General features: G+C 42.2%; 1 protein-coding gene across 1 annotated transcript; it reads right to left on the bottom strand.

The window, feature by feature from the left end:
* Nucleotides 1-2050: 2050 nt before the first annotated feature.
* Nucleotides 2051-11480, bottom strand: LOC103054058 (uncharacterized). Its single transcript, XM_088134727.1, has 6 exons — nucleotides 11472-11480; nucleotides 10780-10906; nucleotides 8633-8743; nucleotides 7091-7581; nucleotides 6515-6925; nucleotides 2051-2113 (listed from the first exon to the last, which is right to left on the bottom strand). The coding sequence occupies exons 1-6, from the start codon at nucleotides 11478-11480 to the stop codon at nucleotides 2051-2053; spliced, it is 1212 nt and encodes a 403-aa protein (XP_087990853.1).
* Between the last annotated feature and the right edge of the window lie 8141 nt (nucleotides 11481-19621).

Genomic DNA, 19621 nt, shown 5'->3' with positions numbered 1-19621 from the left:
TGCTGATTTACTGCACACAAGGTATTTTAAAGTTTAAAAACCTTACCCTTACCAGTAGCTATCAAATGTGCTCTCTGCAGCCATAATTCACATGCACCAGATCTCTAGCAACAGTAAGAATCTAGCGATTGAATCAGCAATACAGTGGTACCTCGGGTTACGAATTTAATTCGTTCCATGACTCTGGTTGCACCCCGAATTGGTTGCACCCCGAAGCAAATTTTCCCATAAGGTTCAATGTAATTACCGTTAATCCATTCTGGCGTCCGTGGATCACGTGGCACGGGGGGGGAAATGGCCGCGGACCACGTGGCACGGCAGAAAATGGGCGTGGATCCGGTTCGTAACCCGAGGTAAATTTTTGCAGCCAGAGCTGGTTGCAACCCGAAAAGTTCGTTGGCAGAGGCGTTCGTAACCCGAGGTACCACTGTATCAGAATGGAGCCCAGCAGCTAGTTGATCATAACAGTTCTTGAAAAAGCTAAATAACATCACAGCAGGTTTAATACTTGGATGGGAGACCACCAGAATATCTTATCACTAACTTAGTCTGACTCCCAGGCTAAAGGGTCAGGTGGAAGCTAAGACATGCTTGATATTATCAGATATTCTGTGTATGGCTTGTATGCATTGGGTATTCTGGTATTAGGTGAGATTTTGAATGTTAAACATCAAGGCTCTCAAAACTAATTAAGGGAGTTTGAAAAGTTAAGACGCGTTAGCTTAACCAAGGATTACTTTATTGAAAATACTGAAGCATACATATTTTGCCTTCTGGGGCAAAATATTATAGGGGGGAAAGAGCAGCTTAACTGGGCAGCATGGGGGATGGCGGACAGCCCTGGCAGCAGAGAAGAAGTAGATGAAGATGGAAATCAGTAGGAAATGGACAGATTTGCTGGGGGAAGTAAGCAAAGGGAAATACAATACCCCTCCTGGTTTGTCTGCATCATCGTGAAGATGGGGAGATGAGGAAACTAGAGAAGAAATCACTGGGGCGGATCCTTCTTTGGGGTGGACTAAGAGACAAAAGGTCTAGCTACTGAGTGCACTAAAACTGCTGCTTAAACATCTAAAACATGAATTCAATTATTGAAGCTCATATAATAGTACTAATCCTGTTTCTGGAGGCTCCTTGGGACTGAAATAAAAGAGTTGCAAACCAACTTTCTTGTTTAAGCAGGAACTCAAATATTGACATACCCATTTGGCGTCTAAACTACCATTACAATTTTGTCTGCAGTGAGATTATTATATGCACAAAGGTGGAAAGATTTGGCACTACCCACAATGGAGGAATGGTTGGTGAAGATGATGGAAGTTACAGAGATGGCTAAACTGACTTCCTTGATTAGAGAAACGATAATATCTGTGTTGACTGCTGACTGGAAACCCCTTATAGACTTTTTGTGTGTAACCAAAAAAAAAATGAACTTATGATTTATGGATTTGATGATTAGACAGTATAGACTACAGAAAGAAGAGAGTATGTTGTAACCATAGAGTACGAGGTCATTTTGTATTTGTACTTATAACTGCTGTAAAGAAAATCAGAAGCTACTTCTATTTCTTTTCATTCTTTCTTTTTGCACTTTTGCCTTCTTTCTAGTATTCTTTTTTCTTTTCTTTCTGTCCTTTCCTTTATCTTATCTCCTTTTTAAAAAAATCTTTAATAAAATCTATGTATGCATTAAAAATAAACTACCATTACAATTGCGTAACTGAGATCTAAGAGGACAAGCACAAGAACTTCCCTCTGAAAACAGGAACTAAGAAGGGGTTGTGTTTGGTTGACATCTACTGTACAGTCCTGCCTTTTAAGGCCACGTGCCTTGACTCATATGGCCTTAAAAGTATCTCTTTGCTAAGAGAGGACAGCTCTGTCTCCAGACCACCATGCCAATGAGAGCAGAGGACAGTGTACTACATTTTAAGAAAGAAGCTTTACATAGATATATAGTGGTTCTTTGGGGTGGGAGGGGAGAGTGATAAAAGAAGGGACAGAAAAAAAGAATTATCAATAGTTAGTACGGTAGCGATTTGGGAGTTGTTTACAAGATCTTTACTCCATGAGAGGTCTCTTCCAATTCAAGGTCTCTTCCAACTCTAGGACTCTAAATGAGAATGAAAATGGGTATTTGAGGCTTAGGGGGAGCCTTGAATCTATTCCCTCCTCATCTTTCTCTGTTTCCAACCATCAGGTCCAGTAACCATACTAGCCTGGAACTGCCATAATCCCCCACTGCTCAGTTCGCCATGGAGAAATCCTCTCTCATCCTATCTATCAAGTATAAGCTGTCAAGGCTGTGGAAATGCAAGACTGTCTTCCACATCACTTGCTCTCTCCAACCTTTTGAGGAATGATCTTCCCATCCTTGTAGATTGGCAGTTGAGGCCTATTCTGAAGTAGATTCCACTATCACCACACTACTCCCATAGTCTAGGGAATCTCGATCAATGGGATTTACTTCCAAAATCCCACCCCCCCAACTGCCCATCCATCCTGTCTCATTTTTCTCCTTCTTATAATTCTTATAATCAGAAAAAAATATGAGGGTTAGAGTTATCTAGATGGGCACAAGAAAAAACACTTCATTAACATCTCTCAACTACAAGGTCTTTAGTGATTAGGAGCCATGAATTAGTACTCCTTTGTGTTGGCCAAAACAGTATTTTTTTAAATAAAAAGAGTACGTCACTTGTATATACTTTGACATTAAGTATGCTTCATTTCCAATTTTATGGGAACATGCGTGGAAATTTGAAAGGTGTCTCATTCATATGATCTCTCTGGAGAAGAGCTGAGTTTTGAACAAGACATTTCCCATTTTCTAGACATTTAAATGAGCCCTTTTCTATATGGGCTCTCTGGTGTTTCACAAACTGTGACTTCAGAGCAAAACATTTTTCACACTCTAAGCATTCATAAGGTCTCTCTCCTGTGTGGGTTCTCCGATGTCTCAGAAAATATGATTTGTAAGCAAAACACTTCCCACACTCCAGGCATTTATAGAGTTTCTCACTTATAAGGACTCTGTGATGCCTCATGAGTTCTGACTTTTGAGTGAAGGGCATTATTTTAATACACCATTTTTATACTCTCTCTATATTTTATATAATGTATAAACATACATATAACAGTGCACTCTATCTTATAAAGGTTAACTTGCAACTTGCTTTTGTCTTCTAAAGAGCACAGCGTTCCCCCCCCCCCAAATCTCTTCCTTAAATGCCTGATTGTCTTCGAATGAATAAACAATTAGCTTGGTACAAGATTGAAGAGGCCCCTTGAATTCCAGAGAGATAAGGAGGTGCTAACACATGGTATTTCCTTGGTAACAAGAGAAGAAAGTTGAGCTGACTTTCCCCACTCCCTAGATCATCCCTGCATTTCCTTGTATGGGTCTGAGGGGATGTACTATCTGATTAAAAGTTTGATACATTTGTAAATGTCTATAAATTTCTGATGTTTGTTTTGTAAGGTGTGGTTCAGTCAGCATTCATTGCCACGGTGTTGACTGGGCTCACCCAGCTGTGTCTTGATCAAAATACATCTGTTTACTTTCAAAGAAGTCTTGTCTCAAGTTTTGTTTGGCTCTCTAAAACTTGGGTAGCATAGAGTGCAGTGATTCTCAACCTTTTTGAAGCTGCCGCCCCCCTAAGGAGTGGAAACTTTTTCAACGCCACCCTTTGTGAAAATCCTGTAATTTACCGGATGGGGAGGGGGGGGGGAGTTACTGAATTATAAAAGGCAAAAATTTTAAGTAATTTTTTTCAGTAGACTTACACACCAAATTTGTTCGATTTAACTCAATACTTTTGCCCTGGAAGGTAATTGCATTCCTTTTATTAAAATTAAAATGACTAATGCAAAAAAAAATGCTTAAATGCTCTTTTATGTAAATACATTTATTTCAAAATGCTGTAAATACGTTTACTTTTTGATGCTCGTTTTTTAAATTTTTTAAATTTTAAATTTTATTTTTTTTATTTTTTTTGCAAATGCTTTTTTAATGTTTAAAAATTCTTTATTCTTAATTAGATAATTAAAAAAACAGCAAAAAAATACGCTAAAAGAGTAATATCAATGAAACATGCTTGATTATGTCAGTGGGACGGTTGTGCTTGATGGTTCAGAGCCATTTTCTGAACGTTCGGTTCAATATTGTTAGAGAGATGAAGGCGCAAGTCCCCTCTTTCCACGATTTGGAGTCGACTTCTCTTTTTTGTAATTAGTTCAGTCACAGCACTGAATCCTCGCTCGACAAGGTAGGAGGAAGGGAAGGCAATTACAAATTTTTTGATGATAGTCCACAGTCCTGGGTAGAGGCGATTGATGTTACTTTGAAGCCAAAATTCTGTGAGACGATCACCATTCTGGAAGCTGGCTTTCAAAGTTTCATTAGCTGAAAGTTCGGCCAGTTCCTCCTGAATCTGAACCTCTGCTGTCTCAATATTCATAAAAGGGTTCATGACCCATTGAGGGACTTCCAGGGACAAAATATCCTCAAAACGCTCAGAAAAGTCCTTGTGCAAAGACTCAAGGTGTTGACAGTAAACTTGTGTTTCATCGAAGGGGATTTCACTGCTCTTATGCAGATCCGACAAGATTGGAAACTGGCTGAACTCGTTGCGACCAAAATTCTGCTTCCACAAAGTGAGTTTTTTTAGGAAGGCAGAAATAACAGATTTTGTTGTGATCAAATTGAGCTCTTCGCCTTGAAGCTGCAAATTAATTCCATTGAATTTTGCGAATAAATCGGCCATGTAAGCAACTTCAATCTTAAATTGTAGCAATCTGTCTCTCAGAGCTACATCTTCCTCTTCGAGGAACTCAAGTACAGAGTCGAAAAGATTCCAGAAGCTATTGAGGCAGGCGCCTTTGGAAAGCCAGCGGACCTCGGTGTGTAGAAGCAAGCGATTGAATTCTTCATCGTTGTCCTTACACAGCTGCCCGAATAATCGATTGTTGAGAGCATTACTGCGAATTTTGTTCACAGCAGAGATGACATATTGTAATGACTGATGCAAACGGTCGCTGAGGTTTTTTGCAACTAAATGCTGTCTATGAATCACGCAGTGAACAGCTAAAATACCTGGTACCTCTTTCTTCAAAAGGGCAATGAACCCACGATGACGACCCACCATTGCAGGAGCTCCATCGGTGGCAACAGACATAATGTTCGCAAGAGGAATATTTTTCTCTTTAAAATAATCTTTGACAGTATTAAAAATAGATTCACCTTTAGTATCTGCAATCAAGCTTCTTGCAAAAAGCATCTCTTGAATAATTTTTCCTTCCTTCACAAACCGGACGTACGCTAACAGTAAAGCCTCATTAGTACTTGGCAAGGTTGATTCATCAACCTGAAGAGAAAATTCGGTGGGTATCAAAAGTTTGCATAAGGAAGCTTCAACATCTTCAGCCATCTCATCAATTCGTCGTTGCACTGTATCATTGCTTAATGGGACATTTTTTATAAGATTGGATGCGGCTGGATGGTGTAAAACCGTTTCTAAAACTTCCTTGACAGCCGGCAGTATCAACTCTTCGCCGATGGTATGAGCTTTCCCCGATTTAGCAATTAATTTTGATATATTATAAGAGGCTATCAAACCATCGTCGCATTTTTTTGATGAGGTTGCTAGTAAGCCTGAGATAGACGGTGCCTTCAGAAACATGTCCCTGATGTTCGTGAAAAACGACAAATCTTTATTTTGTTTGTCAGGATGAATTTTTTGCAGATGCTCCTGCAAACGAGACGGTTTCATTGCCTCATTAGATAACACTTTGTTACAAAGTAAACACATGGGTAGTTGCGAGTTCGACGGCGAAGGAACAAATCCGAACTTCAAGTACGTGGAACTGTATCGACGACACTTCTTTTTATTAACCGACATCATTGGCGGCTGCAAAATATGATGAGGGAAAAATAACTATTTCTCAAAATTAATAATTCACGACCACGATAAAGAACTAATAAGCGCACTTACCTAGCCGACTGGCCACATAAACAATGAAAGTAAATCAAAACTGAGGGGAAAAAACAAATGAAGCGAACGAAAAGCAACTCAAGAAACACGGGTCAAATCAAACATTCACATTGAAAGGACGCTCAACGCACGCACTGCAATTAATCGCGCGGGAAAACAGCTGACGCATGCGCTGTGCTGGTTGGGATCAGAGAAGAATCGTAGTGTCGAGTTCTTCAAGGTCAGCCTACCTAGAATACAAATTCGTCTCACCATTCTTAGAAGTGTGTGAGGGCAGCCGTCGCGTAAGTTCGTTTTATTGCTGGTACAAATGGTGTAAACCGGATAATCGATTTAATTAATTTTTTGGGGAGTTTTAAAATTAAGTTCAAATGCCAAAACATGCTCATCGCCCCTCTACCGCCCAAAACATGCCCACCGCCCCCCTACCGCCCAAAACAAGTTCACCGCCCCTCAGCATCCTCCCACCGCCCCCCGGGGCAGTACCTCCCCCGTTGAGAACCAATGATAGAGTGCCTTACATGAGTAAAAGGTTTTGCAAACTCCAATAATTTATATGATTTCTCTCCTATGTGAACTCTCTGATGTCTCACAAGGTGGTGTTTCCGAGCAAAGAACTTCTCACATTCCAAGCACTGATATGGTTTCTCTCCTGTGTGGACTCTCTGATGGATCATGAGTTGTGATTTCTGAGCAAAACATTTCTCACATTCCATGCATTTATAGGGTTTCTCTCCAGTATGGACTCTCTGATGGATCATGAGTTGTGATTTCTGAGCAAAACCATTCCCACATTCCAAACATTTATAAGGTTTCTCCCCTGTGTGGACCCTTGTGTGCTTAGATAATGTTGATGGATCAGCAAAACACTTCCCACATTCCAAACATTTAAAAGGTTTCTCTCCTGTATGGACCCTTTGATGAGTCACAAGCTGTGATATTCGAGAAAAACCCTTCCCACATTCCAAGCAAGTATAGATTTTCTCTCCTTTGTGAATTCTCATGTGTTTAACAAAGTGTGATTTGCGAGCAAAACATTCTCCACACTCAAAGCATTTATAGGTTTTCTCTTCAATGTGGAGAGTCTGGTGACTCACAAGATGTGATTTCTGAGTAAAACAGTTCCCACACTCCAAACATCTATAGGATCTCTCTCCAGTATGGACAACTTGGTGTACCATGAGCTGGGATTTCCGAGTGAAACACTTCCCACACAGCAGACATTTATAGGGTTTCTCTCCAGTGTGAAGTCGATGATGGGTCCTAAGTTGAGATTTCTGAGTAAAAAACTTTTCACACAGAAGGCATTTATAGGGTTTCTCTCCAGTGTGAACTAAGTGATGCCTCTTGAGTTGTGATTTATGTGCAAAGTATTTCCCACATTCTAAGCATTTATAGGGTTTCTCTCCTGTGTGGACTTGCTGGTGTCTAATCAGCTCTGATTTCCAAGAAAAACACTTTCCACACTCCAAGCATTTCAATGGCTTCTCTCTCGGGCAGATGGCCTGGTGTTTGGAAAAAGCAAAGGGGTTAGCAAAACGTTTTGCGCATTTGGACAGTTTTTTGCCCGCGTGAATTTGCTCATGTCCTTGAACGTGGGATTTCCAACCAAAACGTTTTCCACACTTCAAGCATTTATACAGCTTCTCACGCATGCATGTTCTCTGATGTTTCTTTTGGCTTGATTTCTGAACAGACTGTGTCTCGTACACAATGTCTGTATGCTGTTTTCTATCTTCACCTATTGGGAAATAATTCAAACAGAAACAAAATGTACACAGACCACATGAAAGGGGAGGGGAGATATTTATTGATTTGTATCCCTGATATCTGTCTGCCTTAGGAGCTAGTCCAGACAAGAAGCACACCCAGAAGTACCAGCTCTACTTTATTGTAAGGTTACATGAGGACTTGCAAGTCTCAAAGTACATCTCTCCCCCATCACCTTACAGCTCAAGAAACCAAGGAGGGTCCCTTCTGAGAAGTTTGCCATGCCCCCATTCCTTGTGTGGGCTCAGCTGCTTCTTATCTGGCCATTGCCTAATCTGCGGCTTTTCCTCCTGTCTCCCAAGGTCATTCCCACATACCATTACATTATTAAATGAACACTCCAGACAGGTAACAACAATGAAATGTATAAAAATAGACAAATGCATAAATCAGCAATGCAGATTTATAGAGAGACTGGGTCTCAATATAGCACCCAAGTGACTGCCTTCTATAGGCTATGATGTCAGCATGAGTCCATGTTCTACCTACTGCTGTTTTGGAATATAAGAAAATCTCTTTCAATGAATGGCTTTGCCCATGTGGAATTGGCCAGATTGAAACATCTGGTCATTTTTTCCTATACTGTCCCTTGTGTCTGGATATTTCTGCATGTTATTCAATACCATTATTTGTAAATCCCCCAGGCCGCTCAGATTCATTTGATCTCTGGTATCTTTTCTCCAATAGAAATGATACCATTACATTGACTGTCGCTAAATACTGCTATATTGCCTTAGATTTCAAATCTGCCTGACTGTGAGAGTATAAAATCTGGAGTCTGTATTACACAGTTTATGTGTATTAGATACTGTTAAGAGGGAGGGAGGGAGTGAATAAGTTTTAAGTTGTCATATCCAGATAACTCTTACCCGTGATGCTACTGAAGTTCTTCATTTCATCCAAGCCCTGAAAATCTGATAACCATGGTCCTTCCCCTTGTTCCAGCCAAGAGATAAGCTCAGGTTTGGCAACTACAAATCCTTTCCAGAAAAGAAAACAACAGAAACCATCAATGCATACAACTGACATTCCAAACATATTCTGTGGCCTTTGAACATGTGTAAAGAGAAAACAGAACAATTCTTTGCAATCAGGTATCCCCAAATTAGTGGCAGAACAGGCCTGATATGCAACAGAAACACCCAGTGAATCCCATAAAGAAGGTGAATACAGGACATCTTTTAATCAGATTACATTTTTAAATTATTGCTTCAATTCTAGATAAGCGAGATTTTTTTATAGGTGCACCTAGCAAAAAGTAACATTATGGATATACCTAGCAATCTGAATCAAAATTCTGCATCCCAAACATATAGACAGATCTTGATATAGAAAGATCTAGATCTAGAGTCAAGATGCCAACATTCAGAATATGAACGTTCTGGAACAGCATTTCCTTTTCCTTACCTTCTATGTCCTTTTGCCAACTCTACGAAGGACAAGGGAAGAATACAGTTCAGGTTTACAGGGAGGACTTGGGAAATAAAGTCCCTGAACAGCTCAACATCTCACTAGGCCACTCACTGAATGACTGTGATGTGTATTTCTTTGTGCAAGTCTTTTCTGATTGATTATGTACCATCAGGTCAGTGTCAATTCTTATCAAACACATAAATAGATTTTCTCCATGATGATCTGTCCCTAGCCTGGTCTTTCAGTTCTTCCAAAGGTGCACACATCATCACTGTAACTGAGACCATCTATCTTGCTGTTGATTGTCCTCTTCTCTTTCCTTTCACCTTTCTCAGCATTAGAGCTTTCTCCACAGAGCTGGGTCTTTGCATAATGTGTCCAAAGTAGGATAATTTGATCCTTGTCCTTTGTGCCTTGAGTGAGAACTCTGGGTTGATTTGTTCAATGAACTGTGTTTTCTTGACTGTCCATGGTATTCTCAAAAGTCTTCTCCAACACCAAAGTGTCAGTACTCATCCTATCCTGCTTCTTCAAAGTCCAGCTCTTCCTTCCATAAAGTGTCACAGGAAAAACTATTTCTTGTACAATTCCAATCTTTGTAGGTATGGATGTATCCCAGCACCTGAATATCTTTTCCAAGACCTTCATGGCAAAAGTCTTTTCTACTCACATATAAAGCAAGACTGGGAAGGTCCTCCTTTAAGAATATTAGATGCATGTGGGAAAGGATCATGCAGTGTTCCCATCCCTAAATCTTAACCCCCCTTTAGATCAATGGTGGAAACTCTTTTTGGGTTCTACAGACACCATCCTTTGTAACCAGCCTTTGAGGATTTTTACACCAAGAGTAGCTGTCTTCCCAGTCCATAAAGAAGTTAGCCTCCCTTCTATTTGTCACACAGGTAGAACCACAGCGCAAACAGGAATGGGAGATTATTTTCCAACATGTTTGCAGCTTGGAAGAATAACTTAGAAAGAATCTCACATTGGAAGGGAAGCACCACACAACCCTCTCTGTAAATCATAGGCTTTTTCCCCGCTAATATCCCGAAGATCTCCAGCAGTAATTAGATTTGAGAGAGAGGGAGGGAGGGAGGGAGGGAGAGAGAGAGAATGAGAGAGAGAGAGAGAGAGAGAGAGAGAGAGAACCAGCTCCAATCAATTCTTTTAAGATTGCAGGAACTTAACTGCAGGAAAGAGACATAGATAGAAGTAATGGATCACATTTTCTACATTCCAAACTATTGTTCTGGATGTTTTTCTGCCTTGTTTGCTTTCTTCAATTATTAGAACCAGAAAGGAAGAATTCCTACAGCAGCTGCTTGGGGGATTAATTTCTCTCTCTTGTTTCTCACATAAACTGTGACACAGAACTTTACGTGAAAATAAGATGACAATGCAAATTTTATATATGTCTGCCATTAGCCTAGAATACCCTGCCATAGATTGTTGTGCTCACCGCCTGGTTTATTGTAAGAAAAAAAATAAAGAAGTGAAAACTATTACCCTATTAATCATTTCAAAAACATTCACTATTTCAAAAATGCAACAGTGATCAAAGAAACATTCAGCCGCTTACAACATGAGGAACTAGATTCCTTACCCAGGGAAGTTACGTTCCCATAATTTTCCATCATAACCTCCCTGTACAAGGCCCTTTGATCTGGATCCAGCAGAGCCCCTTGGCTCTCTGTGAAATACACGGCCACATCCTCAAAGGTCACCAGGCCCTACAAGAACAGAAATAGAAGCGACCTTGATTCCAAGAACAGTAGAAGCACAGTAAGGTTTTGTCAAAGGCTTTCACGGCTGGAATACGATGGCTGATGTGGGTCTTCTGGGCTGTGTGGCCGTGTTCTGGAAGTTTTGGTTCCTAACGTTTCGCCAGCACCTGTGACCGGCATCTTCAGAGGACATGTCCTCTGAAGATACTGGTCACAGATGCTGGAGAAACATTAGGAACCAAAACTTCCAGAACATGGCCACACAGCCCAGAAGACCCACATCAGCCAACACAGTAAGGTTCTTGATATTCATTGAGCTTGGTTATTTTCCTGAAGACAAGTTATGACCAGGCTAGGTGACATCATCTACATCTTGATCAGAATCAATAGAGCTGCAGAAGATGAAGGATTAAACATTCATTCTATAAACGTACCTCTATTATTTTTACATTCAGCTGCTTGAACATTGCAGCAAGATCTCCACTAATATCCAACAAACCCAGTGTCTTATGATTTCAACATGGTTCAATAATCCAGATCCAAAATAATCTCACTGATATCCCAGAATTACCGGTAACATCGTATTATCTAAAGAGACTTGTGACTAGAGAGGATAACCAGGTTTCAAGAAATTATTTACCCCTCTTTATGGCCAAACATTTGAATATGTGTACTGCCATTTTATTAATTTCGGCAACCAAAGTGGGATGGGGTGGGGTAGGGGGCGGAGGGGGGATGTTTTCTAAAGATATTTACATTTTTTGTAGTTTTTTTATCCTACCCTTATTATATTTTTATAAATAATTCAAGGCGGCAAACATGCCTAATACTCCTTCCTCCTCCTATTTTCCCCACAACAACAACCCTGTGAGGTGAGTTGGACTGAGAGAGAGTGATTGGCCCAAAGTCACCCAGCCGGCTTTCATGCCTAAGGTGGGACTAGAATTCACAGCCTCCTGGTTTCTAGCCTGGAGCCTTCACCACTAGACCAAACTGTCTTTTATGTGCATCACAAATATGACACATGTCAAATCCAGGCAGGGCTTTGATTGCACCATTAAAGCCACTACTGTGACTTTTTTGACCGTGCCCTGCAAAGGCCCTTGAGAGAGCACGGCCAGAAGTGCCTATAGGGATGATAAGCTTTGGCAAATGCCTGAACACGCTGGCCTTGCAACTTTTACCTGGAGAAATAAGGAGATAAAAGACCACTCCAAAGGGTTTTATTTTAAGGTGTAGCCTTGTTCCTTCCAATCTGTCACACTTTTTTAGCCCTCTAATGAAAAGAGCGACTTGGGCATCATTTTGTGAATGAGACTGTAGTACATTCATTAGAAAGCGTGCTGTCTCTGTGTAGGTTGTGGGCAGCTGCATAGATGACAAAGATGGAACTGATTTTTCTGATCCAGCATTATAAAAGGAACCTTGTTCAGGGAATACATACATCAAACTCAAGACACTGAAAACAATATATCAGATCTTATTCTTACCCCAAGTTTCCTTACAGCTTGATAAAATCTGATTCGCTTATTAACCATCTTATAAAGCAACCGCCCATCTACCTTTATCTTTTAAAGTTTTCCTTTTTGATGGGAGGTTTGTTCCTTGATGTACAAAATATTGTCTATGACCCCAAATAAATAACTTGACAGCTGTAAGAAAACCTGGAGGTATAAAGAAGATGTGACAGACTGTTCCTCATCTGATAAAGCAATCAGCCATGCGCTTTACTTTTCCTATTTTAATTATTATCGTATGCTTTGTGGTTTGGTGCTGGGACGGTTTGTCTGGGACTGCCAATAAAAAAATAATGCACCAGACTTTTATCTGCTTTCTCTCCCCCACTCCCCAATTCACGAGTTCACAAATGCTTGTATTCTGTCTCTCCTCCCGCCTCTCCCTACATGCAAAGGTACCCCAATGCACCCCCTTCCTTTAACCCTCCAGTTCTTTCTTCTCCGGTGTGAGGCTCAAAGGAACCAAAAAGCATCCCCCGGAATTATAACACCCCCCCCCGCAAACCGTTTCCTCTTATTCACTTTCCCTGCTTTCCCTGCATTTGTGAACGCCGCAATTCAGAGTCGCTCGTTTTGCTTACGCTACTCACGAGCCCAGCCCCTCTTTGGAATTATGGGGGCTGCTGCAACTCCCTCCCACCCATTTCCACCGCTCGCTGGAGAATTCTGGGAGTTGAAGTCCACACCTCTTGACGTTGCCAAAGTTGAGAAACACCGCTCCACAAGATAGGTGTTTCGAAAAAGCAAGCACTGAAGCCTGTCATTTAGCAAAAAGGGTATTTTTCATCATACTGGATTGGGCTGAACGGTGCTTCAGATTCAAAGGCAAAAGGTGCTTCGCAGCCAGTCAGGGTGTGCCCGTAGCATTTGCATGCAATTTCTTCGCGCAAACACCCCTTTTCCCAGGATCGTGTGGCAGCCGTGGAGGGCAGCCACGTGATCCCAGAGAAGGGGATGTAGACGTGGGCTATACTTGCAGCCGGCATGCTCCAAACCAGCTTTTCACCTTTGAAGTCAAAGCCCTGCGTGGCCTTCATACCTTTGATCAAGATTTAATGTATTTTTCTGGGCAGTGATTTGAACAAGAGCGTGACAAAGAGTAAAGCCCTCTGTATCTGAAGGCTCTTCTCTGCTTCTGTGAAAACGGAAGGGAATTTTGTCTCTGGCAGAATGTCCAAGACTTTTCTTGTTGCTAATGTTTTTATGTTTGATATCTTTATTGTTCTAAGGGATTCTGTGAGCCGCCCAGAGTCCCCCCTTAGGGGGAGATGGGCGGAGATTACATACATACATACATAAATGACAATCTCTTCCAATTCTCACGATTTCCCTTTGTATGTGGCAACAGTCACAATGTTGTAATGGCATTGTTCCCTTTTTTTCTTAAAACAACCCCTCCTTTCTCCAACATATTATGATCATTCCATCTCCCCTCCTTCTTTTCAAACATACCCCCAATTGGCAACTAACAGATCAAGGGGTATCTCTTTTATAGAGCCCCAAAACATTGATCTGGCATTAATCTATGCAGTCTGCCAACATTTGCACAAAGTAACACCAAGTTCCTCTCCTCCTTGACATTTTGTCTTCTGCTGATGTTTCACATTTAAAGGCCGGCGTGTTTTTAGGAACTGAACAACAGAACCAGCCACTATCTTCCAAAATGTAAAATGGTGACGTTAAGCTTAGTTCATGCCCAATTTTTGCAGATGGCTCCTTCTCTGACAGAGCATTCAAAGCTTCACTCAAGATTTGCTTGTAACTGATTGCATTCTGCTTCCAAAATTTCCAGAACTAAATATAGCTGGCTCTGAAACTTACTGCATGGGGGTTGCTATTCTATTAGTCACTGATCTTAGTTCCATTCTGCTTACATCAGTGTTTCTCAACCTTTAAGAGGTGTGGACCAGCTGGGGAATTCTGGGAGTTGAAGTCCACACCTCTTAAAGTGGACGAGGTTGAGAAACACTAGCATACCTGAACATCACACGAGCATTGCTGAATGAATCATTTCAGCATGACTTCATTGAGGGCTCTTTCCTCTGCCATGTTCCTGTTTCTTGCCCCAGTTTCAGCTTCACAAACTGGTCGCCTTTATATCCTACAGCAGTATTTCTTAAACTTTTTTTCTCTCAGGACTCCTCCCCACTTTTAAAAATGATAGAGGACCCCAAAAGAGCTTTTGTTTGTATGGGTTATATTGACTGATTTTGACGGTATTCAAAATTAAAATGGACGCCTCCGCTCACAATTGTTTGATGGGATTTTCATATTGTATTATTTGTCAATGCAGGCTGGCAAATCATTTTGATTTTGCGGATCCTTGAGAGGGTCTTGGGGGACCCCCAGGGGTCCTAGGACCACACTTTAAGAAACACTGTTCTAGAATAATACAGACTTCTCAAGCTGATCTCTTTTTTTACACATATGTAAAATGATTTGCTGTTTTACACGCTGCTTATCACAAACATACAGGACGTATCATCCTGACTTTGATTTTTCAATCAAACTCTTGTTTCACACTCAGATGTTACTTTTTCTCTTTTCTCCCTCCATTGAAGCCATGTCGGATTAACAAATTAAAGTTCTAGCTATAAACAAAGTATCGCTAACACTAACACTTTGGTAGCACGTGAAGAACCCTATCCGCCCTAGCTTTGGATTACTTCTCCAAACAATGGACATTGTCTGTTACGGCTGAAATTCACTTTTTGCCTGTGACATCTGAAGTCCATTGAATCGTCGATAAAACTGAGGGTTTAATGGAAAGGGAGGCCAGGACCCTCGCCTTCCTACTGACAGCCCACTGAAATGCACAAAACTAAGGCAGATACAGAACATTTTTGTTTCATTATCAGGTGTCTCTCCTTTCTCCAAATATAAGAAAGTGCATTTGTATCTCCCCCCCCCCAGCTTTAAAGGGGATGACCCCGATATCCTGGCTATATAAATTTAAATACTAATACGAATGATCATATATTCTGCTCTTTTTTCAATAGCGCCACGATGGGTGGAACCGGAGGAGAGATGCCAAATGATAAACTAGGGAGCAGCAGATGGGGGGGGGGGGTCCCAAAGGGTACAGGGCACAGCCAGTGGGGCACCTAGATGATGATGATGATATCATTGCTCTGCAACGAAAGGCAACTGGTTCCCAAATAACTGCATTTAAAATCGCAGCTCCCCAAAGGCATGCACGAGGCTCTGCTTCAAGCGAGTTTTTTTTTTTTAACGCCCAATTGAAGATGCTCCAGCTATTTCGCGCTCCAGTTTTTTTTTTTTTTAATTTTATTTATTTATTTATTTGCATTCTTTCTCTTTGTTCGGCTTTTGCTCTAATGTCGCAAACTGGCCAACTCCGGCCGGAGGGAGCGGGAATAGGAGCGAAGAGCAATTGGCTTCGTCCCCTACTACCCTAATACGCTTGACCATCTAAAGGGGTCCCCAGGATCGTAGCAAGGGCGGGTCTGAGATGAGCGCCACCTTCCCTCCCTCCCTCCTTTTTCTCTCACCAGCATTCGCAAACGGCAGGATTCACACGGCCCTCCGCCCCGGGATTTGATGCCGCAAAGCATTCACGTGTCGTCGCTCGCCAGGCTCCCTCCCCCTGGAAGCCGCCGGCGGAGAATGGTCCGGTGCAAGACAACTCGCCCGGGCTCGCTCCTGGAAGTGACCAATAGCCAAACGCTGCGCTCCGGACTCAGCCAATCAGGCGCCCGCGCCCGTTCCGAAAGCCTTGCAGGGAACCCGCCCCCCACCTGTCCCCAGGTGCGTCTCTTCCCTGCGCGGGTCCCCGGGGGCAGAGGGAAGAGCAGCGGCCCGCATAAAGGAAAGGGGAGCTCCGTTTTGTGACCCAGATGTCCTATAACCCTCATCTCAGGCCAACATAATCAGTGGACATGCTGGCTTGCAAAGGGATGGCATGTACAAAGGTCCAACCTCTAGAACGATGTTTCTCAAACTCTGCAAGTTCAAGACACATGGACCTCATCTCCCAGAATTCCCCAGCCAGCATGCCAGCTGGGGAATTCTGGGAGTTGAAGTCCATAGGTCTTAAACTTGCTGAATTTTAGAAACGTTGCTGTACAAGGTATCTGTCTCAAAAGGAAGACATTGCCTGAAACGCAGCTTAGGTTCGGGTTATGTCCCACCTTTCTCTCCTGCCATTTTCCCCCACAACAACCACCCTGTGAGGTAGGCTAACTGGCCCAAAGCAAGCTGCGGTGACGAAGCTGGACTTGAACCCCGTTCCTGGGTCAGCACCTTAACTGCAATACCTCATCAGCTTGTTTATTTTGCCGGTGATTTCACACTACAGCAGTTCCTTTTACTCCGGCTTTGCTTCAGTTTTTCAGCTCACAAAGCATCCGAGGCTGCTAGGAACAACCTTAGGGAGTTCATCTCATTAAGGGAACCCAAGAAGATTCACGTTTAGAGTTTGAATAAAAAAAACTAGCAGAGGGTTGAGCTTGGGAATAATAAAAGGGCACAGGGTTTTGCAAGAGGCTCTGTTGGAACTTGTACACGTGTTTTTCTTTTCTTTGTGTGTCAAGCAAGCCTGAGAGTCATGCTTCCTAGTATTTGGGTGTCTGTCTGTTTTCAAATCCGCCTTCCTGGCAACATTTTCGCAAGTGCTTTGCAGCCAACCTCTTCTTCCTGGGGCTCAGAGAGGGGAACAGGTTCAGAATCACTCAGTTGGTTTCATGCCTAAGGCAGGACTAGACGTCACGCACCTTTAACCACTACCCCAAACTGCCTGTTGTCCTAATATTAAGATGAGCTGATCATCCCAGCTATGACACAGCTACTGTATATTCAACTGCATGTAAAAAATGAACTTCCAAACGTTAGAAGATCCTCACAGAGTTGCGGGAAGTAGGCCGTGCCTTCTGAAAAGCTCAGTCACTTCCCATCTACCACAGCGTTTCTCAACCTTGGGAACTTTAAGGTGTGTGGACATCAATGCCCAGAACTCCCCCACCAGCCATGCTGGCTGGGGAACTGTGGGAGCTGAAGTCCACAGATCTTGAAGTTCCCAAGGCTGAGAAACACTGATCTCGCACCTGCCTTTTAGCCAGTTTCTCTGCTTTTTAAACCTTTGACAAGAAAACAAGCGGGGAAGGAAGGAATCGTGTTGCTTTGTTCATCCCATTTTCCACAGCAATAGAGCTTTCCCTAGCCTGACAGCCCCCAAATAGCCATGGGGACTGTAAGCTCCATGTCAGTATGGCCAGGAGTACAATCTTCCCTTGGGCTTAATTTCTTTTGCAAAGAAGTCAGGACGGCCTTGTAGCCTCAACGCAATTTACCTTTAGAAAGGAAAAGGGTCTCCGTCCAATAGGAGATTAGAGGCTTTCAGTTGGATCATCTGGTAGAGAAGCTCAGATTGCCAAATACAGGCAGTCCTTGCTTAATGACCACAACTGGGACCAGAATTTAGGTGGCTCAGTGATGCAGTTGTTAAGTGAGTCATCACGTGACTGGACCCAATTTTAGGACCTTTTTTGTGGCATTTGTTAAGCAAATCACACAGTTCCCCATTGATTTTGCTTGCTGGAAGGCAGCTGGGAAGGTCACAAATGGTGATCACATGATTGCAGGGGTGTTGCAACAGTCATTACCTCAGGCACTGGTCATAAGTCACTTTTCTGGCACTGTCCTAACTTTGAACGGTTGCTAAGCAAATGGTTGTTAAGTGAGGACTACCTGTACAACGCTCTTACATTTAGCATATTCACAGGGATATCTCCCTGATGTGGACATTGCAGTGTCACACAAGATCTCTATGCTGAGAAAATCTTTTTCCGTGCTCAGAACTCTATAATGTCTATCTCATGCATTTGAGAGCCTCACAAGTTTTGATCAGGAACTAAACTTCTGCCACACTCTACATTTTTTTTATACACTTTTTCTCCAATCTGGAACCTCCTGGTTTGACAGGCCTGTAATGAGTAAAGCATTGTCCATTCTCTAAGATGTATGTTGTTTCTTTCATGGTGCCTGACAGAGGTTGACTGTTGGCGAAAATATTTCCCACACTTGCACAATGGAGGCTTCTCTGCTCTGCAGACCCACCAACTTCTCAAGATGCTTCCATGTGGAAAGGACATTTCCCATCTCCTGGATGCATAACAACCTTCTCCCATGCAGATCTTGTCTTGGGTCTGCAGTGAATGCAAACAAAACAATCTGCAAATACTGAGTGTTGATGGGCTTCCTCTCCCATGTAGATTTTCTCCTGGCTCACTACTTGGATAGGCCAGAAAAAGATACCTCCCACCCCCATTTTTATTTAGTTCTTCCTCTGTGTGGATACTATGTTAGGTCACCAGCTTTGAAGGGTCAGAACATTTCCTATGCTCCCAACACTTACAGTATTTCTCCTGCCAGTGGGAAATGAGATGGAATAAAAGTAAAAAAGCCCTTTCTACAAATGAAAAGAAACAAGATTAAGAACTCAAATCAATATACAACAAGCAAACACAGTAGAACCTCATATCACAGGAAACCAGAGGTTCTAGGTTTTTGGTCATGTGTTGGTACATCCTCACCTCAATTTATTCTGCTTTAACTAGTCAGAAACTAATCAGGAAGCAAAACCCTACAGCAAAGTTTAAAATGGGATTTTAGTTTGTCACTCATATGGGCTGATTTCTCCCTTTGACAATGGCCTTCGTCTCCTCTTGATTAAAAAAGGCCATCTTCAGGCATCACAGAAGCATGCTTTTCATTTGACGCTCCCCTCCTCTGTAGTAGCATCGCCCTAAATATTCAAATGTTCCCCTCCCTCCTGCTTTTTGGAAAAATTGGTGAAAACCCGGTTCTGTCCCTAAGCCATGGATACGATGAATTGTTTTTTACTACACTGAATGTGATTCCAGGTTTTATGGTTTGTTTTCAAATATTAACCTGCCCTTGTTGGTTTTTAACTCCAAATTAGGTACTGGGGAGTTGTACACCACTCAGAGTCAGCTAGTCGGGGAGTCCTATAAGCCTGGGAAATAAATAAAGCAGCAAACAAAGAAACTGGGTTTAGGATTCATAAGTTAAACAGGTTGTACAGTTTAGATGAACCACCAAAGTATCCCAGACTGGCTGATGTCCAGAGATCTGAGCCTGAACGGGGGCCACATAGGTGCATTCTCTGAGACAAAGGCATAAAACCTAGGTTAGCAAGGGAACCACCACATACCCTCCTGGATGG

Source organism: Python bivittatus, unplaced genomic scaffold, assembly GCF_059951505.1.
Source record: "Python bivittatus isolate LINGU-HERP-01145 unplaced genomic scaffold, Pbiv_v1 ctg000080_np1212, whole genome shotgun sequence".
Taxonomy (NCBI): Eukaryota; Metazoa; Chordata; class Lepidosauria; order Squamata; family Pythonidae; genus Python; species Python bivittatus.
Note: the sequence above shows the minus strand (reverse complement) of the source record. Positions and strands in the feature narration are given on the sequence as shown.

Bases quoted from the DNA above. Each gene is read 5' to 3' on its own strand.
- LOC103054058 (XM_088134727.1), bottom strand. The intron at 7,582-8,632 runs GTAAGAGTTATC...CCCACGTTCAAG, and splicing joins GAACTTCAGTAGCATCACGG to GACATGAGCAAATTCACGCG. The intron at 6,926-7,090 runs GTGAGTCACCAG...CGAATATCACAG, and splicing joins TTACTCAGAAATCACATCTT to CTTGTGACTCATCAAAGGGT.